Source organism: Uloborus diversus, chromosome 8 (genome assembly GCF_026930045.1).
Source record: "Uloborus diversus isolate 005 chromosome 8, Udiv.v.3.1, whole genome shotgun sequence".
Lineage (NCBI taxonomy): Eukaryota > Metazoa > Arthropoda > Arachnida > Araneae > Uloboridae > Uloborus > Uloborus diversus.
The window spans coordinates 129,277,769-129,300,961 of NC_072738.1; the positions used below are offsets into that span (position 1 = coordinate 129,277,769).

The following is a 23,193-nucleotide window of genomic DNA, read 5'->3' on the forward strand; positions in this document are numbered from 1 at the left end:
GCAATGAATCTTATGGCTCTGAAACAGATATTCATACTCTTAAGAAAATTTTCAATTTCGAAATTTGTCGCCCCTAAAATCTGGCGCACTAGGCAGCCGCCTAGGTCGCCTACTCCAAGAGCTGAGCCTGGACAGACACCCGCTTGACAGACACCTTTCAGCATTATTATTAACTAGTGGTACCCGCACGACTTTGCCCGTAATATAGAAATTAATAGGTCTTTTAGTTCGCCTGTATATTTACAAAATAATGTATGGTGAATTTTCTCGCCAATTGGGCTTGTACACATGTTACGGTTCACGTTATGATAATTTCGTATCTCGCCAATTGGCTTGTGCCCATGTTACGGTTCCACGTTATGATAATTTCGTAATTTACTCGTCCGTCTTATGATAATTTTGTTCTTAAAATTGGAATAGAAAAAGAACCACATCGAATTTTCGAAATATCGCTTCAAGGTGCACACCCCCATGCTACAAACTTACTTTGTGCCAAATTTCATGAAAATTGGCAGCACGGTCTAGAGAACCGATGCGCGTCACAGAGAACCTGACAGACAGACAGAAATCCGGACAGAGAGACTTTCAGCTTTATTATTAGTAAAGATAAAGATTCAAAATCTTCATGATTTATTACTTTTTCGTAATGCACAAACTGTTTGTCTGAATTCCTTCATCAACCATCCTCTTAACACGAAGTCTTCTAATTTCCAAATAGGACGATAGAGCTGCAGAGTTCATTCCCGTGGCCAAGCCGGAGATCGAAACCGGATCGTCTTGGCAAAAGAAAAATGACTCAAACTACGTGGAATTCAAAACTTTTGGGTAAAAAAATACTATAATTTCTCTTCCAATTTTAGTATCGAAATTTCTCTCTTGCTTCGGTGTTAAGGTTTGATTTTGGAAACCAACTGAAGCGATGACATACGCAAAGCTCTTAGAGCATCAACATTGTAAAAACAGTGTTCTGCAAGACATGAGAGAACTGAAGAAAGTTTTCAGAAAATACAAAATTTGGAAAACATTGTGTGAAAATTAAGCAAAAATAGCGACAGTCCTGTGTTATGGATTACTTTAAGTAAGGTGAGTTGTACATCAGTAGGGGAGACCGGGGGTTAGTTGTTACACTTTTTTTCAATATTTTTTACTATTTCAAGTATTTACATGTGTGAAACTTTAAAATGCATCTAGATTGATTAACAGTCATTACATATTTTTTTAAAAAATGATTAGAAATCACTTACTCCAAAATATTTCAAGTCCTTTGAATACATGTACATTGTAACAACTTACCCAACCACGGGGCATGTTGTTACACTGCATGGGGTTAGTTGCTACATAAGATATATATAAGTAGTAAAATAAATCTTACACATTTAGTGATTTATTCTGTTAGAATTATAAAAATTCTCAACCACGTTAAAAATCAAAAACTTTTTTGGCTTTACAAATTTGCTTCATTAATGACTTATTCCGATAAACTATCTTCATCATAATCATTGTCCGAATTACAATTTTACAAGCATATAATTCATCAAACTTAGCACATCGGTCCTGTGCTCATTCGTCACAATTTCATTGAAGCTATTTAGATGGTGTTTTGGATTCTAAGTACGGTTTAGCGCACTCTATGCAGAACAAGTTTTCATCATCTTCATCCGAAGGATGCACTGTTTGGATGCACCTTTTTGCACTTTTTTTCTGCCTTTTGTGTCTGTTGATTTCTTCTTAGTTCGAGACAATTTAATTTTCAGGATTTTTGCTTCCCAGCTTCGGCTTGCAAAGCATTTTTTATTGTTGTATCTGTTAAAGTGGGGCTGACCTATGGTTTCCGCTTGCGGACCGTCTTCACTTCTGCGCTCTCTGCAGCGTTGGAGAAAAGACCTAAATTCGAATAATACATTATTTGTCATTATTATCACTGGTTTTATTATTATTATTTATTCAACAACACATATTAACAATAAATTAAATCATACAATGAAAGAGATCAGAATTATTATTATTATTATTATTATTATTATTATTATCGTCATCCAACTACAGTATTTTACATGAATTAAATTATGCAATGAAACATATCAGAAATACTACTTACCATCATTTTTCATCTTACTGCAGAATCTTTGTACTATCATGAAATTTATTTCGCATTGAAACGGCTGCCTTTCGTAATGAACTAACTGCCATTACTTCTTTACCCCGCCTCTAGGTATGTTTCTTTAGGTGTTTTGCCCCTGTCCGTCTTGTTTTTATAGTCCCCCCGCCATATCACCTTTCAAAAGAAAACATGATATGAAATTAAAACTTGCATGGGGCAAGTTGTTACTTGTAACAACTAACCCCAACAAAACTGTAACAACTTGCCCCATATGACGCCACTTCAAATCGTGGCCCATATATTACTGGTGTTATATCTTTGTACAAAACTTTTAAATATGTTAGCACATGCCTGAAAATGTAGGCTTTCACGTGGTATAGAAATCAATCTGTTATCTGCAACGGCTTCGTCACAAATAGAAAAATAACAGAGGAAAGAAAAATTACTTCCAGACACATAAAACAGTCTTCCTTGAGCACTGTCCCTGCTATTGACTGCTTGCACTCCAGTGACCGTAAGGGAATGCAGATGAGTGAGAGTTATCATCTGGTGCATGGAAAATCAGTTTCTACTGGTGGTTAATTTTAAATTCGAATGTAACAACTTATCCCGAGTAACAACTAACCCCGGTCTCCCCTACTGTTGCTTGAGCACGTTTTCAAACTACCCTTATTCAGAATTAAAATTAAACAAAAAAATTAGGAGGTCACAGGGACCTCCCGTGACCTCCCATTTAGGGAGTCCTACCAAAGTCTCACAAGCTTTAAGATTGGAATAAACACTGGAATACGGTCACATTCTTCAGTAAAGCAAGCGAAAATGTTTTTTTCAAAAACCATGTATATGACTCTCTTTCACTGAAAAATCAAGACGATTATTATGTAGTTTTAGCTATTACATAATAAACCTAACCACCAACAAACTTAAAGGAATTATACACACCTAGAGGATAAAAACATTTATCAGATTTTCAACTAATGTTTCAAAATTTTACGGCATAAAAAACCGTGGGATTCTTCACACATGACAGCGTCGATAAAGTGAAGCTAAAGGTTTGAAAGTGTGTAAGGAAATCTTTATCAAAAAGCAAGGTAATGATAACATTTTAAGGAATGCAGTGGTTTTTTTTAGTCATTTACTGCTTCAGCATGAACTGGATAGTGATTTTCTGTGTACTTTGCGGGTTGTGTTCTCAAAATCTCGCGGGAGAGCCGTCATGTGGAACATGGTAAAAATTAAATTGATGTATTTTAATTACACATGTACTATGAAGTTGTGAGATTGCGGGTTGTTGTGCCGTGGTCTGAGTGTTGTCCCCCTCAGACCACGGTACAACAGCCAGGAACCTCACAACTTCATTAAAACCGGCCGTGAAAGATTTCATCCTTACTGTTATGTAATATATTTTGAATTCCTTGAAATTAATTATTTATCCTCAATATCAATGAGATAGCAATAAGTAAACCATTAAAACGCAACATAATTTTAGTGGAAGAAATTTATTTCATATATTCCAGACATTACAACAACAACTTCTGTAATATGAAAGCCAATCAGATCAGCCGAAAGTCATTTTAACTAATCCAAAATATTTTTTTTGTATCAGAGAAGGTAGTAGAACATTCATAAGGTTAATTGATAGTTAGCCCGGTAAATAAAAAAAATGAGTTACATATCCCTGGCCATTAATTGCAAAAGGGCACCAATTATTCGAGTTTCAATTAAACGAACTGTTCCATTATCAGAATCTTACAATCCGTTTCATTTTTTAATACAACTGAACAGGCAAGGTTGAAAACTTTCCCTCAAAAATGCACTCATTTTGGTTTACAAGTGAATATTTTTAACAATTTTTTTTAAAAATTAAATTATGAAACAGCATCTCAACGTCTAAAGTTAAATTTGCTCAGTGAATTCGTCTTTTAATTTTGGGCCAATCCACGTGTTGGGACAGGACATTTAGAGTAATTTAGTCGATAGATTTTGTTTCATAAATGCGCATAAAACAAGCTAGAAATGTTATTTTTGATAGCAACAGCAAAGATTTGCATAAGATTTTATATAGAACATCAAAAGTTATTGTTTTTAAATAAATTAATTGAAGAATATGCAGTAAAATGTCCGTAAAAGAACGTATGAGTCCCATTCCGTCGCAGGCATTTTATTGCATTTCGTTCAATTATTTTCTTCAAAATGATTAGCTTTTCACGTTCTACCTAGTTCTTATGAAAAGTCTTTACTGTTGACATCAAAAACAAAATTTCTAGCCTGTTTCTTTCGAATTCATGAAACAAAATCTGCTGACAAACCTACTTCAAATGTCCCGTTCCATCACATGGAATGGCACTTTCATTACATGTCTTTGTTATCAATAAATTATATTTCAATGCATTTTTAACTCTCTCCATACAGATTCACATTCTTGACATCTAAATTTGAATACTGTCATTTTTGGTGGGATGTATTATATTACATTGAAATTCAGTTGGAAAAGTGAACATGATGGCTGATTTGTTTTCCAATTATGTATTTCCTTAACTATTTTTTTTATTTAGGACTAATTCCTGACAGTACCACTTTTCAGAGGTTTATTTTGTATAATTACCCTTGGTAAGGGTCTATACAAATCATTAAAGATTTAAGTTTTCGCATATTTGTATAAAATGATTACAGCTGCTGATTTATTTCATTTTGTTTTTCATTACTATTGATAAAAAATCTAAAAGAACTTCCCCTTCCCTCCTTTGTCATGAATGCATGTATAGCCCACTTTCCCGTACAAAAAAAGGGGGGGGGTGGAAAAAAAGCTCGAAGAATGATAAAAAAAATGCCTCTAAAGTAAATCAGAAGACAAAAAAAAATTATTTCATGGAACCTTCAACGAACGATTCAATGTCCGTCGGTCTCCTCCCCCTCCCTCTCCGTCCCTTAAAAAAAAAACTTTCTACATGGTTGTAGATTCGATCAAAATTAATTTTTGTTTGAAATTAGCTGAGCCATTACACCTCATTCCCACGAATGGCTTAAGGTGGGGAAAAAATGCTCTTTCGATTTGAGGGTATCTTTTGAGCAAGTAAAAAAAAAAAAAAAAAAAAAATTAACGCTGGCGTCTGCGCGGAAGAAATTCAAACATTTTTATCTTCAAAAGTATAGCACCGAAAAGTATTTCTAGCTCCAAAAAATCGAGAAAGTTAGAGATTCCGAATAAAATGTAATAAACAAATGTTCACTACATTATACTCAGAATCTCTGCAATTTTACTTTAAATTTCAGAAGCAAAAATGGAATAGTTATTAATAAAAACCGAACTACATTTCTACATAGATTAAAAATTTGACCGAGTGAATCAAAGGTAAGTGAAGTAGAAGTGAGTTATTATTCAAGCAAAAGAAAAAGTTGCAGAAATTTTTATACTGCTTCTAACTTTTAATGATTTTATCGTACTATTTTTCCCTGTTTTTTTTTTTTATTTATTTATTTTTATTTTACGTAAGTCGTGTTTTAGTGTTTTATTATTATTATGATACTTAAATTTCAAGCGTTGTATTAATTTTTCTTACAAAAAATATATAACTAAGGATTTTTTTTATGAAATATTTAATTTAATGACGCATTTACTTCTTGCCAATTCAGGAAGCTAACCATAACAAAAATTAAAATCAACTTTTTTGAAAAAAAAATTGTCTCAACAATTTCAAGAATAAAACTGATATTTAAAACAGACAAAATAAATAAGTTTACACTGGAAAAGGATCTTTTGAGGTAACACTTGACTTTGGTAGAGTTTTTTTTTTTACATGCAAGAGGAAGAATCTACTCAGCTTCTGTTTCTGGATTATAATTTTGTCTAAAGTAGCTACTTTATTTTAGATGGAGATCGTGCAATGGAAAATCCAGATCTTTTTGAAGGTGATATATTAGGTTTTACATCTGAAGTAAGTACAATTAATGATTTGGACATCAATTTAAATGCGAAATGTTACTGCCATACATTTCCTTGTATTTGAGTTATCTTTAAGCATGCTTTTTCATGATTGTATTACTAATATTTGTACAAAAACCTTGTAATTAAACTGCATATTTTGGAGCTTGTCATTTCGTCATTAGGATTTACCCTTACATCTTTTGAAATTTCCAATTAAACATTAGAATGTTTGACTTATTCCTTAGGATCTCCATCAGTCTTTTGAAGTTTTCTTTCAAAAATAACTATTTTTCATTTAGTTCTTAGGATTTTCTTCACAGTATTTTCAAAGTTTTCCTTTTAACACTCGAACTGTAGTCAATACGATTCCCCTTAGTGTTCAAAATTTTTACCTTAATAATATTATTTTTTCAATTAGGTATTAAGATTCCCCTTGCAGACTTCAGAGTTTTTCCTTTAAAGACTTAAATTGTAGTCATTACGATTCCTCCCAGACTGTTAAAGCTCTCTTCAAACATATTTTTTTATTAAGTCATTATTATTCCCTCCACAGTCTTTTGAAGTTTTCCTTTAAGCTTTGGAATTTTTCACTTAGTCATTACGATTCCACTCAGTCTTTTGAATTTTTCCTTTCAACGTAAGTTTTTTTTTCATTTAGTCTTTAGGATCCTTTCCTAATTGTTTGAAGTTTTCCTTCAAACACTGGCATTGTTCACTAAGTCATTGGCATCTTCTCAGCATTCAGAGTTTTTTCCTTTGTAGTTACGATTTTTTACTTTACAAAATTTCTTCTGGTTCATTGAGATTTCCCTTTTATTGATTTGAATTTTTCCACTTAGTCATTAGAGATCTATAAGGGAAATCTTAATTAACCAGAAGAAATTCTGTAAAGTAAAAAATCGTAACTACAAAATTTAAATAGAATTTTGCTCTTAGTTTTTCAGCAAGGTATTGAGAGTTTTTCCTTAATATTTAAAAAGTCATTACGATTTATACTTTTATTAAGTTTAAATCGCTATCATATGTAACTATTATGCTTTGATACTGTGCTCAAAGTGTCCACGGTATTTAGACCCTTGTACACTCTCAGAAATGGACTTTCAAATTTGACGAAATTTTCTTCGTTTTTGACGAAACCACTTCCAGGGATATGCTCCGAGCGAACATTTCGTCAAATTGAAGAAACTGCTTTTGTTAGTGGTTTGAGGATGCGAATTTCGTCAAATGTAACGAAATATTTCTTCATTCTAGTTTCATCAAATTAACAATCATTTTCGTAGTTTTGAGAGCATTAGTTTCGTCAAATTAATTTCGTCGTATATGAGGACGTTAATTTCGTAAATTTTTAAGAAAATTTATTTCCTTTTTTTTTTTTTCCTTTGAGCACATTAGTTTTTTTTTTTTTTTTGAGAATACAGTCGAACCTCGTTAATTCGAACACGCTTAAAACAAATAACTGCTGAAATGAACTTTTTTGCAATCCTTGTCTTATTGTTTATTGTTTTTTGGATAAAGCGAACCACGTTTTATAATAATCGATTTTAATGGTTCCTTTAAGTTCGTTATAACGAGGTTCGACTGTATTTTATAAGATTTGTGTGCGTGTGATCAAATCCTAACTTCAGAATCTTACCACCGTAGTTTCCCACTTTATTGCGTATAGTCACTTTCACAGGCCCGTCATTTACGCGGTCAGGGGGTCAATTGACCCCCTCCCCCCCTCCCGTCGTGATTTTTGAACATTCATGTTTTTACACATGATTGGCCGTTGTTTTAGTTCGTTTTCTGTAAAATTTTTATTGAGTACAGACTCTTTGTCATATTTGGGAAAAAATTGAAACAACGGGCCTGCAGCCCCCCCCCCCATAAAAAAAGACAAGTAATTGTTAAAAAAAGAGGCACATAAAATATGTCAAGCAAATTTTTATTTATGTAAAAATGCAAACAAACAACTTCTTAAAAAAGGTAAAACAAATCATAGCAGATTGAACTCCCCATGGTATCTAATTAACCTCCGACCCTCCATAATGGGGTTTTCCTTCAAAAAATCTAATTTTTGTCGGATATTTTGCAAATTTGGCACAGAGGTTCGTTATTTGAGGCTCGGGAATTCACACAAGGTCGTTTATGTCCCTCTATGTGGGGGGTGGGGGGGACAGACGACCCCGCATTGGAGGTTCTCCGTATTAAAAAAAGTTTTTGTCCGATCTTTTTTAAATTTGCCACAGAGGTTCTTAGATGCTCAAGAATCACGCAGGGTAGTTTTCATCACTTTATAAGGGGAGGGGGGGGGGGTCCTTGAAAAAACCCAATTTTTGTCGGATCTTTCCAAAATTTGACACATAGGCTCTTTGATGCTCGGGGATTCACGCAGGGTGATTTTCGGCCTTCTATGGGGGGGGGGGCAACCCCTATAGTAGTTTTCCTACAAAAAATTCAGTTTTTGTTGGATCTTTCCGAATTTGGCTGAGTTTCGTTATTTGATGCTCAGGAATTCTCATAGGGTGGTTTTCTTTCCGCAATGGGGGGCAACCCCCATACGGGAGGGGTTCTTATAAAAAAAGTTTTTATCATATTTTTTCCAAATTTGGAACAGAGGTCCTCTGATGCTCGGGAATTCACACATGGTAGTTTTCAACCCTCCATGATGGGGAGGGGGGAGCAACCGCAACCCCGCATTGGGGGTTCTCCTTATATAAAAAAAGTTTTTGTCCGATCTTTTCTAAATTTGCCATAGAGGTTCTTTGATGCTCAGGAATTCACGGAGGTTAGCTTTCGTCAATGTACGGGTGGGGGGCGGGGCAACCCCAATGGGGGTTTTCCTTGAAAAAAAATCAGTTTTTTGTCAAATCTTTCCAAAATTTGGCATAGAAGTTCGTTCATTGATGCTCAGGAATTCTCATAGGGTAGTTTTCGCCCCGCTACGGGGGACAACCACCAAATGAGGGGTTTTCTTACAAAAAAACCAGTTTTATCATGTCTTTTCCAAAATTGTCACAGATGTCCTTTGACGCTCGGGAATTCCCGTTTTCGTCCCGCTATGGAGTGGGAAACTACGTGTGTGTATGTGGGGGGGGGGGTCTGATCTGTTCCGAATTTCGTACATTTGTCTTTTAATGTTTCGGAATTCTCAAGTGTAGTTTTCATCCCGCTATGTGTGGCAAACCCCATAGGAGTTTTCCTTATAAAAATCCAGTTTTCGTCGGATCTTTTCCAGATTCGGCCCAGATATCCTTTGATGCTGGAAATCCACATAGGATAGTGTCCCATGTTGTAGTATTCATATGGGGTACTACCCCAAGTGATTAAAGAACCTATGTGCCAAATTAGAAAAAGATCTGACAAAAGCCTGGATTTTTGTAAGGAAAAACTTCCCTAATTGGGGAGGGGGTGCCCCTAAAGGGGAAAGAATATTTCAAACTGTTTGAACTACATCGCTACACCGCAATGCAAGGATGGTGATGCATCACGATGTGGAAATTCCTACATCGCCCTGCCCCTACTGGGAATATAAAAGTGCTACTTCCTCAGCAGATATTGGGTTCTGGAAAAATAAATCATGTGCTACTTTTATGCACAGTTAGATCGATACATGCGAAAGAAAATTGCTGAGAAGTTTCTTCTTCATTGAATCGCATGAAAAAATTCCAGAAAAAAAAAAAAAATTATCCAACTTATAACACAAATTTCAAAGAAAAAGTACAATAAAATGGACACCTTTAAGTTAGTACATATTTGTTCTAAAATTAGATACAGAAAATAAAATTAGATAATCTTAAGAAAAAGCTTACCTTTTTCCAATTAATTATTTGTTTTATTAATTTTACTTGTATGTAGAATGTTTATTTGGCCAAATTTATGTTTAATACAGGAACTTTATTATTGCGTGCATTTCATACTTCATACTTTGAAAACAATTCTCTGCCAAAATTGCAAAAGGTATTTGAAAACATAAATCTTAAAAAAATGCAGATGTGAAATAAATCTTTTGGTAAAATTAATTTAGTGTAATGTTTGTTAAATAATTATAAAAATATATCTTTGCTTTTTACCCCTAAGTTTTTATTTTTATTTCCAAACATGTGTAACATGAAATCAATGTATAATATACGAACACTTAGAATATTTTTATAATTATGAAAAAGTCTTCGTCTGTCCTTGTTCCGATTATCTCCGTGATGTTGGATCCATCCTAAAAGAGTTTTAAAAAGAGAATATATACATAATAAGTAAAAGTTTAAGTCGATGCGTGTATGCCCTCATGCACATGGATCTTTTTTCTATTTCGAGGAAAGTTTTACGATTAAATTCAGCAGTTTATTTCTGAAATAAAACATGTTTTCACGATTTCTTTCAAAATCTGAGGGTTTTTCTTTCTTGAGTTAAAATGCTACGATTCGCTTGTGACTTTGAAAAGCATCTGATTTAATTTTCATATTTTTCAAAATATATGATTATTTCAATGCTGACAGCTTTTTTTTCAAGCAGATTGCAAGAATGAGTTATTTTTACAGCGGATGAAAAAAATTTTTATTTAGGCAGCTAGACTCTCAGTTAGTTTCTGAAATTAATTTCTGAATAATATTCTAGAATTAGAGTTTCTTCAATTTATCGAGAATCATCATTATTTAGCCATTAAACGAGTTAATTCTTTTGCACATCAAGTCGTGAATTTTCATTTTTTTTTTTTTTTTTTTTTTTTTTTTTTTTGAGTTATAAAAAAAATCAAAAGTGCGAAAATTGTTGATCTGTGATTTTTTTAAAATTTATTTTTTATTTTAACCGATAGCCAAAATACACCGTTTTTTTCCGATTCTCGTGTTCCGTTTTCTTCACGAATGTTTTCTGAAGTACTCTCAACCCCCCCTACCTAAATTAGTTCCAATAAAGTACTTATGAATTAAGTAGTACTGAAACTGGTGATTATGATTTTGTTTGCACATTTTTCAGAGATTTTATTGTGCTATGTTATCAATAAACAACATTTACTTACCGAGCTTTACCTTCTTAAACCACTATCAAATTAGAGTCAAAAACCCAGGGCTCCAACACTCGAAGCCACGCTCCATTTCATAAGATAACTAGTAATTACATAAAGCTACCTTCTAGCTGATGGAAAGGGATTTAGTAGGAAAAAAAAACTGATTTTTCTGCTATACTGGGGATAGAGTACTTACAAAATGAGGCGTATAGCTTAAGGGCGTGTGTACTTCGGATTTTTTTAACTCAGCTGGTAATGATTTTAAGAGGGAATGCTTGCCAAGTAAAGTTGTTAATTGATAGTATGGTACCTTGAAATCTTTAAAAACTATTCAAGCAAAATCATAAAATCATCAGAATCAATCACTAGTACAAAAATATTCAAACGTAGCTCTACTTACTAGTTTGGGACGGAGACGAACTCACTTTTTAACTAAGAATATTTGATTTTTAAAATATGCAATTTTCACGCAGTAAATAAAAAAACGCCAAGGAAGAAGAGCTGCCAAAGATAGGGGAAACCCAATAACAAAGTGCACTTTCTTGTTTGTTTGTGTCTTGAGAACTAATTAACTGATATCAATGGATTTTTTTTCAAAGGTATATAATGAAAATAGGGACTAATGTGGTGAGCTAAGCTTGTTACATATATAAAGCTTATCATATATTTTCATTATCCTTTTAATTTTTCATATATTTTCATTATCCTTTCAATTTTTCAATTGAAGTTCGGTTAAATTTTCAGACATTTTACTTTATATCCAGCAAAATCACAACTCCAACTAAAAGATTTCGATTTATTGGAAGTTCATCTATAAAATGCTTCTTAGTCTGATTTAATGTAGACCGGGATTTCTCACTTTTTGTTGACAATATCTTGAGGCGGCAAATATGGCAATAAAATTAATGCTGCATTTATTTTAGCTGTAGAAACTATGTATAATGGAAAAATTCATAATTATGACAAATCATGTAACCCAAATTGACATAGAAAAACTTAGAAATTTAGTGCATGAAGTGGGAAAATAAACAACAAAAAATGCTTATTATTATTACAATTTTCAAACATGCTATAGGATCTTTTCTTTTTTTCTTTTTAAATCGAGGTTAAACATTAAAACTTCACTTTAATAATTTATTTTAATTTGCGGAAAAATTGAAAAAATATTGAAAATATTCTGCTGAAATATCAAGCACAAAGATAGAGTTCTTTATGGAAAATAATATTTTCTCTATCTTAAAATGATTTCATCAAATTGATATTTACTTTACTTCATGTTTTATGCAAGTAAAAAAAAAGGCTGCACAAATAATGAACATAAGCACCTATTGCTAGAAACATCTGCCGCAGGGAAAGAGATTATATAAACAACGTGGGGTAAGCTGGTAAGCATATTGGGGGATTGGTATATAGTATTTGTTTAAGAAAATAAAAATGCAGAATGAAACAAATTTGAATTATTAAACTAAAAAATACACTTCGTTTAACAGAATTATTTTTTTAAAATTCATTGAGGAGAATGAAAACACATAACCATGTAATATATTCCATGTTGAAATTAAAAGTTTCAAAGTTCTATGCCTTTTATAAATGCGCTGTATTTATCATCTGTGTTAGTTAAGCTACGGTGGAGGGTTTTTTTTTTTTTTTTTTTTGTAAGTTTAAATTCGTACAAACTCTTTAGTCATGTTTGTAATTTTTTGTAACAAAATAAAGGAAGTACGCTTTTGGAAACAAATGTCAACAAACCAACATTTTCTTTTACAAATAAAAAAAACAACGCTAGCTAAGCCTAACGTGGAGGTGACTCAAAGTTAACACACACAGAATTCTAAACCTAATCGAACCGTTCGTTTTCAATTTTAATGTGTTTTGAATACAACTATAAACACAACACTAAACAAAAATGTAACAATACACAAAAGAAGGCACATTGCACATACAAATTTCAATAAATACTAACCTTTTTTATGAATCCTTTAGAATAAATTGAGGTAAGATAATTTAACGAGCAAGTACAAGATTGAAACGAAAACTCCCAGAATGCACTGCAATGCGACGAAATCGGGACGAAATAATTTCGTGAAAAATTTGAGATTTCTGGTTTCGTCAAATATCACGTGATTCGGTGACGAAAGGATCGTCGAAAATAACGAAATAGTGCTCGAGGATTGCCGGATCGTCAAAATTGAGCGTTTCATTTTTGACAGTGTACCGGTACATATTTGTAGAATTAATTAAGTTGCGCTAGTTTGTCAACGCATTAATTAAGGCAAAGTAAAATAGTTAAGATAACTTAGCTTTTTCAGACTGAACAAATTGGAGTTTTGTTTTGAAAATTACGGTACATGAAGAAAGAATAATGCATTTTGTAAAACAATACTTACATTGAAACCAATGGTGTTCCCATCAATTTTTCTGTGAGTGCACTCCCAGTAATCAGTTATGCACACTATGTACTTTTTGCGATCATATACATATTGTGTCATAATATGAAAATTTTTTAAGCTTGAGGGTATCCGCGAAATGTCTAAAAAATGTTTGAGCGTACATGGAGTTTACATCCCCTTTGGGAACATCGCTGGCTGAAACATTATTGTTTACTTTTGGAAATAAATTTGTACCTTCAAAAAAAAAAGTGAAAATTTTTTACTTTCTATTTATGGGGGTAAAGGGAAAAACAAAAATTTTTGTTTTGAAATGTTTTTTACTTGATTATAAAAAATATTTTTGATCAAATGAAAGGATAAATCGAAGGAAAAATGAATAAAAGTAAAGATATAATGAAGCACAATAAATGAATGAATAAGTAGATTATTTAATTAATGTACGAGAAAAGTAAATAAGTTAATTAAGTAGTGAATGAATAAGAAAGCAAAGGAATGAATGAATAATTAAGTGAATTATTAAATTGAAAAATGGCAAATGAAGTAATTAGTAAATGAAAACGTAAGTGATTTAACGAGTGATTAAATGAGTAAACGAAATGAATTATTTTACTTTGCTCCGAATGCACTTGATTAATTGTGCAAAAGATTCAAAATACAAATAAACTTGATATTGCCTAATTAAATACTGCACCGATTAGTGGATCTCAAATAACATTTAAACCATTAACAACAAAACCTTTATTAATTTATAATATTAAAAATAATTTTTGATTTTAAACAAAATACAGTGGTCGCCGTTTCAAAGAATCAGTTTCTAAACAGTTTTGATTCATAAAGCGGCTTATTCAACAAAACTGGATTTTATTCTGTTTTTGACAAATTGATTCATTAAAGTGGTTCATTCAAATAACCACTGATTCAATTAACCGGCGTCCACGGTATTTCAATATGAGTATTAATTTTTGAAAATTGTTTGCATTATCTATACTTTAATCTCCAGAGGTGACTTTTTCCTGACCTGATGGCTACTTGTGTTACTACATTGTTAAAATATTACTAGATAGGTGATGCTAAAGACTGTAAATAGTACACCTCGTTCACTCGTCGTCAATAGTCCACTTTACCTCGCTCTTTCATTTTGCCCCGCTCTTTCATTTTACCCCACTCTTTCACTTTGCCCTGCTGTTTCACTTTGCTTCACATTCCCCTATATAAGAGAACTATTTGTTTTCCAAGAATATCTACTTTAGGCTAATTCCATGCCAAAATTACACCATAACACAGAATTGTGAATTTACTTTTCGATTCATTTTTTGTAAAAAGAATTGCATACATAATTGATTCAACTTTAATATTTATGTGTAAAAACAATTTAATTTTTGATGTTTTTTTTTTTTTTTGCATGTATTTTGTTTTCAATAAAACTATTTTTTAGGAGACTTGTAGTGTGAGTCCCATCGATCATGTAATGTAAGTCATGCATAAAATGTCATGTTATCAACTAATTATAATTTCATTAATCTAGTGACAATACAAAATTAAAGTATTATCATTACAAGTTTCAACCACAGAAAAAATATTTTTTTTACTAAACAGAGGAAAAAACAGGAGTTTTTGTACTTAATACAATATATCACTTCCTTTTCGTGTAGTGTGAGTCACAACTGAGCTTTACCCATGTACACAGAATATGCAACGAAGTGGATGAAATTTAATGGCTAGGATATATAAATAAAAAATCAATCAAGGTAAAACAGCTGGTGAAACTCAATAATTTGTCATAATAGTGTTTTCATGGCCATTTTAAGATTCAGGTTTAGCACACTAATAGAGTAAGTCACACATGGAACTATCCTTTAGTGATCGTGATCAACTTATGCATTTTTTCCCTTCCTTTAAGGACAGAAATGCTGTTACAGGCAGACGAAGATTATGGCCTGATGGGAAAATCCCTTATGTAATTGATCCTGCTTTAAGTAAGTTCAAAAATCACATTTTTTTTTTAAATTAAGTAACAGTTTTTAATAAAAGTTTTGCTTCACCTCGGAGGCAGTTCGCACATCAATTGTTGTTTCGTTTCTAAATATGCATCTTGTTTTTGTTGTTCAGTTTTACAAGTCTCGCAAAATTTCGTCAATACAAACCGCTGGATAATTAAGTCCGACTTTCGGATGAAATTAAAAAAAAAAAAAAAGAAAAAAAAAACAAAAAAAAAAACAAACAAAAAAGAAAACAAAAAACAAAACTGAGGGGCAAAAGCTAGTTACTTTTCTCGAGAAATCAACTGAATTTCATCTTGAAAATTGACTGAAATTTTCTATTTTAATTCTATAATATGTACAGTATGGTTATATTGTATGAATTAATACTTAATGATTTGCAATTCTAGAATGGTACATGAAAAGATCAGGGTTTACAAAAAACAAATTCATTTCTGTTTTCTTCTAAGTTTTCGGTTTTCTAATTTTGATGGTTGTTTATCGTTTTGACGATTGTTAAACAAATTTTGACCTATTTCGGAAAATGACCCTCTTACTGTGTCTCTATTTTTGTGTGTGTACGGCACTACCTTTTTGTGGAGGTTCTAATTTAAAGAGTAACGCAATGAGTTGAATAAAATTTGGAGTGCAAATGGTTCCCAATTAAAACTGTAGCTGATTAGGTTTTAGTACGACCATTTTAATGGAGACTCCACAATATTTTCGTTTTAGGAACCAATTGCTTTAAGAAGAAGGCACATTCGATTTTTTCTTTATAAAATCATGCAGAAAGTTCGAAACTGCTACTTTGATTGTAATGCATCGACTGAATGACTTTCGCATAAATATTTGGTAATAAGATCAAACACGAAGTACTTCGAAGTATCACAGAGGATTTAAAGCTTGAAATGAATTAAGAAGCAATAGACTATGATTAGAAAAAGTCCTATATCAATAAATAATATCCGTGTCTTGACCAGGATTAGAGCCCAAACACATGGAGCGTTAAGCTGATTAAGTCCTGTTTAGGTCAATCAGTCATTTTTTTGACGAACAGCTTTAAAACAAAACATGATTAACGTAAAAAGCACTGCAAACATAGAGGTCAGTAATTGTTACCGTAAATTTTTAAAACATTTTATTAGTGTAATGCCTTGATCGTACCGGAACGTTGACTGTTGAAATTTTCAGTAAACGGTAAAAGCATTAATCATAGTCAAATTCTCGGTACATTTACCAGTTACCAAGCCAAAAATTTGTAAGGCGTTTTCAAGTTGTTCATTAAAATTTAATCTGATGTTTTTCAATTGCTTTTTTCAGAATCAAGGGAGAGTAAAATGAAAGAAGCTATGCAGCACTATGCGAATAAAACATGCATACGGTTCGTGCCGAGGACAAATGAAACAAATTATGTCAACTTTTTTCCTGGAAGAGGGTAAGGTTTCATTTCTTCTGTATGACTGTTACGCTTGCTAGGTCAAGTTCAGTTGCTCACCTTCATCGTGATTTATTAAACAATAAATCTCAAGCTGAGCATTTTTTTTATGCTGTTAGTTAAACTATATCAGCACATCAGCAAGAGGTCCTCATAATAAACATGGTATGGATTCATGGAAAAGTGTGAGGATACAAGCTAGGGTACAAAAGTAGGGGAATGTGGGTCAAAGTTAAATGGTTAAGATGACCGACTTTTTTCAAAATGAATAAATCTGAAATTTGTTTGAAAATTACAATGCATAAAGAAAAAACATTGTATTATATGATAAAACTTGAGTTGAAACAGTATTTTTTAAAAAATTTTGACGGTAAGTTTGAGTTTTCAAAAAAAAGTGGAAAGTTTTCACTTTTTTTTTTAAATGGGGAAAGTGAAAAATAAAATATTTTTCTAATGAAATATCTTCTATTCGATTACAATGCATATTTTTGATCAAAATAATTAGTACATAAAAGGTTGAATGAATAAGTGAAAATATACTCAAACAATAAACGAATAATTAAATGAGCAACTCAATTACTATATAAAGAAAAATATATGAGCGAGCAAAAAAAAATGAATGAATAAGAAAATAAGTGAATGAATGAACTAAATAAATTACTTTGCTAAATGAAAGAATGTAAATGAATTTATTAAAAATGAAATCGTAAGTGATTTATATTAAATGATTGAGTGAGTAAACTCTTTCACTTTGCCCCATCCACTTTGCTCTGTATGTACTTGTCTAATTGTACAATTTATTTATAATACAAATAAGCTTAATATTAAATAAATTAATACTGCATTGAATAATAGGAGATCTCAACTAATATTTAAAATGTTAATAACAAGAACTTTGCCATTTTATAGCAACAAAAATAATTTTTGACTTACAACAAAATATTACAATATGAGAGTCAATTTTTTAAATTTACCTTTTTCATCTTCGGAGGTATTTTTTTCTTGATTTAAATAGACTACATGTGTACAACATAGTTCAAATGCGAGATAGGTGGAGATAAAAGCAGAGTAAAAATTTCCCCATTTCCCTTTGCCCCATGTTCCCCTACTAACGGGGACCTCCGCTGTAGAGCCATCAAAACTATCTTTGACAACTGCTTACACGCAGTAAAGAAGGGAGCGGGATCGAGTCTCGCCTTCATGTAGGTAATATTTCCTTCTCTTTGTGATGTGCGTTTCATTCCTTATGCAATCTGTGGCATTTTGTTCACTCAGTGCAAAGCACGGTAAAATGTCTGTACTTTTTAAAATTTTATTTTACACTACCAAGTCACCGCCCCGTAGCCGGAGCTATGGCAGAATTACAAACAAATGTCGAACAGTTCGTTTCAGCATCCAGAGACCCCAGTTCCCCTTTGCTTGGGCTGGTCAGCCTGGAATAGCCTAAAAAGAGTTAGAAGTAGAAAACCTCAAAAAAAAAAAAAAAAAAAAAAGAAGAGCCAAGTCTTTAGCTTCGGCTATGCGGCGATAACTTGTGGCTTTATACTCTAGTTTTTATGTTTATACTTCGAGATGAAGCCGTACTATGTTTGCAGACCTATTGCTGGTGTGTTAAAATATTTTTAGCTACCAGTGCTAAGATATACTCAGTTTCTTTACGAGTTTTTTTTTTCCTTTCACTCTATGGCGGCTCTGCCAAACAGATTAGCCCAAACAATGGCAAAACTACAGACCCTGGATGCAGTTAGATATTTGCTGGTAAATTTGCCTTAGCCCTCACAATGGGGTGGTAACTTGAAAGTTTGAAACAACTATTGCGTGAAAAGATAACAACTTTAAAACTAGCGATTAGAATTGCATGCCCATATTTCGCGAAATTTCAAGGAGCTTTTTTTTTTTCAATGTAAAAAAAAAGAGTTAATAGATGAAAATGAGTCTAAACGTGTTTTACTTTCCTAAACTGTCTTAAAAATGAAAATGTTTTGTCTGGCTTTAAGTTCTTTTTTTTTCCGTTTTGAAAAGATGTTCATTGTGTTTGCAAATGACCTGTTCTAATTGCTATTACTGTAATTATAAAATTGTTATGATGATGACAAAGGTAAACATTATATGAGCCAGCGAGAAGCAAAGTGATGTAAGTAGACACTTCCAAGTTTTGAGAAAAACGCTTTTGAAGTTCAGATCCTAGGTTGGCTTTCATTAAATTTTTTTCCTTAATCCTGCTGTTTAACATCACTTACCAGGGATACTAGTTCTATCTCTTGTCCTGAAGCAGAAGAGAGGTTATCCTATCATTTGTACAGATTATCTCGAAATTTTTAATTTTGGCACTTGCAACACTTTGCTTCTCACTGCCTCATATTTGATCTCGTTACTTACATTACAGCTTAACTGGATGAACAATAAAAAAATTTCAAAAAAAAAAAAAAAATTGAATTTTGTCATCTTGAATTCAAATTATGGTTTTCGCAATCACGAGTGTATGTATGTAGGCGTGTGTGTTTGTGTGTGGGAGGTAAGTGTGTTTGTGTGTAGGGGGTATGTGTATGTGTGTGGGCATGTGTGTTTGTGTCTGCGTGCAAGTATGAGTGTGTGGGTAGTTTTGTGTATGAGTGTTTGTGTGGGGGGGGGGGGGAATGTGCATGTGTGTAGGCATATGTGTTTGTGTCTGTGTGCAGGCATGAGTGTGGGTAGTTGTGTGTAGGCGTGTGTGTATGTGTAGGTGTCGGTATGTATGCGTGTGTGTGTAGGTGTATGTATGTGTGTGTATGTGTTTGTGTGTGTGTGTGTGTGTACGCGCGTGTATGTATGCGTGTAAGTGTAGGATCATCCTGGAGACGGTTTTCGCTATAGGAGCAGCATCGTGAGGAGCCGGTCGACGGTGATGCTGCAGAGGGTGCTGGTGGGAAAATAAAATGATAGCACATCAAAACAGTCAAGTGAGAACAATAAGCAATCGTGATTGCTCAAAAAAAAAAATGGTCTTTTTTGAAATCAATGATGAATTATTCGATTGCACAAAAATCTTTTGCACAACCTACGCATTTCTCAATTTTAGATGCTACTCCCACGTTGGAAAAACAATAGGAGGCCAACCACTCTCCTTGAGCGCTGGCTGCTTCAATTTCGGGATCCTTGTCCACGAAATGGGCCATGCTGTTGGGTTCTACCACGAGCACTCTCGTTCGGATAGAGATGACTACATAGACATACATTACGACAACATTCAGACAGGTGAATATTATTTTTAAACACATAGGGTCCGTTGGGGTACGTGGAAGCAGAATTTCAATGTGACCAAATTCAGCTCGTTCCCTTCTTTTCGAAGAGTTGAGAGACAAAATTTTATGCACTGTGTCCTCTCTCTCTCTCTCTTACTCTCTGCGAGTTAGAGATGAGTTCGGGCTCATTTTTAAGAGCCCGGGTCCGTCCGAATCCGAAAACCTGTAACTGAGCCCGGGTGATATTGTCTCGGACCAAAATCCGATCCCGAATTTTGGCCGCCGATGGAAACTTTCTTGTAACGAACCGAGCCTTCTGCAGTCTGACATAATTTAGTGAAACGTTAGTCTCAGCTGTTGTTTTACAACAACTAATTACGAGTACTTATATTGCAATTGCGATTGTTTTTTTTGTTAATGAAAATTGTTACGTTAAATATTCTTCAGTAACATAAGTTTCTAAATGTTCTCAAAATGCTCCACTTCAAATGTATTACTGTATGACATATTACAATAGTAATGGGGCAAAAAAAAAAAAAAAAACATACCTGTTAAACATATATGTAAACGTTAACTTATTTCCTGTTTTCACATTGATTGAACCGATTTAAATCTCCGTTTCTTTTTCTCAAAGCATGATAAATGTTTATTTGCTTTCATTTTGTTTGGAAATCGACGATTGAATACCTTAACTTGAGTCCGAGCCCGAAACCTATTTTCAGTTCTAGAGCTCGAGCCCGTCTCATCTCTACTGCGAGTATAACTCGGTATGAAAAATGGCTTTGTAACTGTTCGTTGGCAAATGAAATTGTGTTTAAATTAGCCACAGCGTGCTTTCCATTTCCCCAGAGACTAGGGGTAAAGGGAAACAGTGGTTTCTATCCCCATGAGGTTGATGTAAGTAGGTAATCGAAATATACACAACCAGTTCAGAAGCTTAAGAAGTTCTACACCAATCAGAGCTAGATGAAAAATTACTTGTCATAGCTGCAAATCAAGAAAAAAAAGCATGAAAAATGAATTGAAGCGTAACTATAGTTAAAGTTACACATTAGTTTTCTACGGAAGGAAAATATGATCTCTCTTCATTTTTAAAAACCCTTTTGAAGCAAACTATATCAGTAACTGTAATTAACACAAAAATCAAAGGTATGATGTTATAATAAACATTTCTATGAACAGTTGAATGTTTCTAATTAATTGTTTGTTTAAAACTTTTTCTAAAATTTATCTTTTATGGTAGGAATGGAGGATCAGTTTACTAAACTGCGTCCAAGTCAAAATATATTAATCAATCGATTTGACTACGACTCTATAATGCTCTACGGAGACACTGTCTTCAGCAAGAACCATTTGACTCTGAAGACTATGACAGCCAAAGATGGAAGACAGCTGAAAGATGTGACCAAGAAATCAGGACTGAGCGAGAGCGACATCAAAAGAATCAAAATCCTGTATGATTGCTAAATAACTTTTCAAATGTAACATAAAATTTTGAAAGAATTGAAGAATATGATTTTATTTCAAAACAATGCTCTTTGATATGCAATCTTTTGCCGTTACATTGTAGCTATCACCATGAAAGGTTTGATCAAAAGTCTCTATTCTCTTCATACCACGGTCTTTGGAATACAAAATTGAACTGGTGTAGTTAAGAATGTACAAAAATACAGGGGGGACCCTGTACGAGAAGTCCCACTGAACCTATGTGTATGGTTCACTGTGCAACCCAAATTTGTTACACTGCACCTTGTAAGTTTCGATCTATATCCCCATGAGACTTGACTGATCTCCTGAAGCATGATCCTTCACGAAATCCCAATCAGTTCTCACAGCAAACTGCCTTAGTTGCTTAAAAATTATTGATACATCTGTTGCTTCCAGTCTTTGCGCTTTCAAGATTGTAACAATATGGTGAATATTACAGAGAAAGTATACTAAGCCAAGTGCGTAACCAAAATAATCTGAACGTAACAAGCTTTGATATACAAGTACCTCCCCAAAAGCTTTACTTATGTCCTGATCTATTGTAAAATCTCAATTAGTTCTAAAATCAAAATTCCTTAATTGCGTAAAAATTGCTGATACAACTGTTTGTACCAGAGTACATTGTCAAGTTTGTAACCATATGGTAAATATTACGGAAAAAATGTATAAAGCCAAGTGCGTAACCAGAGCAGTCTGAGTGTAACAGGTTTTGATCCACCTCCCCAAAAGACTTGACTTATCTCCTGACCAATCATAAAATCCCAATTAGTTCTAAGATCAAAATTTCTTAATTGCGCAAAAATTGCTGATGCAACTGCTCGTACTAGAATCCATTGTCAAGTTTGCAACCATATGGTGAATATTACGGAGAAAGTGTATAAAGCCAAGTGCGTAACCAGAGCAGTCTGAGCGTAACTGGTTTTGATCCACCTTCCCAAAAGACTTGACTTATCTCCTGATCCATCATAAAATCCCAATCAGTTCTGGCCGCTTTCTTCTGATAACGAGTTATGAATGAAAACGGGATCGACTATAAATCCCGACTCGCCATATGGCGAACAATAGACAGAGAAACCTGCCCGCGCATATTCACCAGCTTAATTTGAATGTAAGTACTTTGCAAAAACGTACACAGAAGCGCGGCAGATGCGTTGTTTGAAGAGGGGTGGCTTCCCTGTTCGAAGCACCCCTCTCGCGCAGGTTATTCATCGTCTGCACGGGAAGGTTTTCGGAGGCCCATATGGCGTAGGGAGGCCGCACGAGTTAACCAATTCAACCGCAGGGGGCCAGTCGTAACGGTGCTATTGTGTGGGTGTAGACACCTGTTGGATTTCTGAGGGCATTGGCGATGGGTTGGTGACACAAATGAAAATCAAATTAAGTTAAATTGCTGGATTTAACTCTGTAAGGTAAAAGGAAGAAGATATGAATAAATTTTTAAAAGGATACTTCTTTACATGCAAAACGAGTTTTCAAATTGCTATTAAGTGTTGCTCCTCTCAGAAAATTCAACAAGTGCTGTGATGGAAAAGAGGACGTAACACTTCATAGCACTAGTTGCTGATATTACAGTGAATATAGTACATCATACCGAGGAAATGTCTCGCTAATTGTAAACAGTGTAAGCTCTTCATAATTTGAATGCTTCCGTATCTGAACTATCTAAATCTTTT

General features: G+C 33.5%; 1 protein-coding gene across 1 annotated transcript; it reads left to right on the forward strand.

Annotated features, from left to right (window-relative positions):
* Positions 1 to 3,221: 3,221 nt before the first annotated feature.
* LOC129227788 (astacin-like metalloprotease toxin 1) lies at positions 3,222 to 21,522 on the forward strand. Its single transcript, XM_054862397.1, has 6 exons — positions 3,222 to 3,329; positions 5,972 to 6,036; positions 15,298 to 15,373; positions 16,697 to 16,811; positions 19,870 to 20,045; positions 21,276 to 21,522. Exons 2-6 carry the CDS (start codon positions 5,986 to 5,988, stop codon positions 21,497 to 21,499), a joined length of 642 nt encoding a protein of 213 aa, XP_054718372.1. The 5' UTR covers positions 3,222 to 3,329; positions 5,972 to 5,985; the 3' UTR covers positions 21,500 to 21,522.
* The last annotated feature ends 1,671 nt before the right edge of the window (positions 21,523 to 23,193 follow it).

What these genes read in the sequence shown, in the direction of transcription:
- LOC129227788 (XM_054862397.1), top strand. Translation starts at nt 5,986, where the DNA reads ATGGAAAATCCAGATCTTTTTGAAGGTGATATATTAGGTTTTACATCT. An exon ending in TGTAATTGATCCTGCTTTAA is followed by an intron (nt 15,374 to 16,696) that starts GTAAGTTCAAAA and finishes TGCTTTTTTCAG; the next exon opens with AATCAAGGGAGAGTAAAATG. An exon ending in TTACGACAACATTCAGACAG is followed by an intron (nt 20,046 to 21,275) that starts GTGAATATTATT and finishes CTTTTATGGTAG; the next exon opens with GAATGGAGGATCAGTTTACT.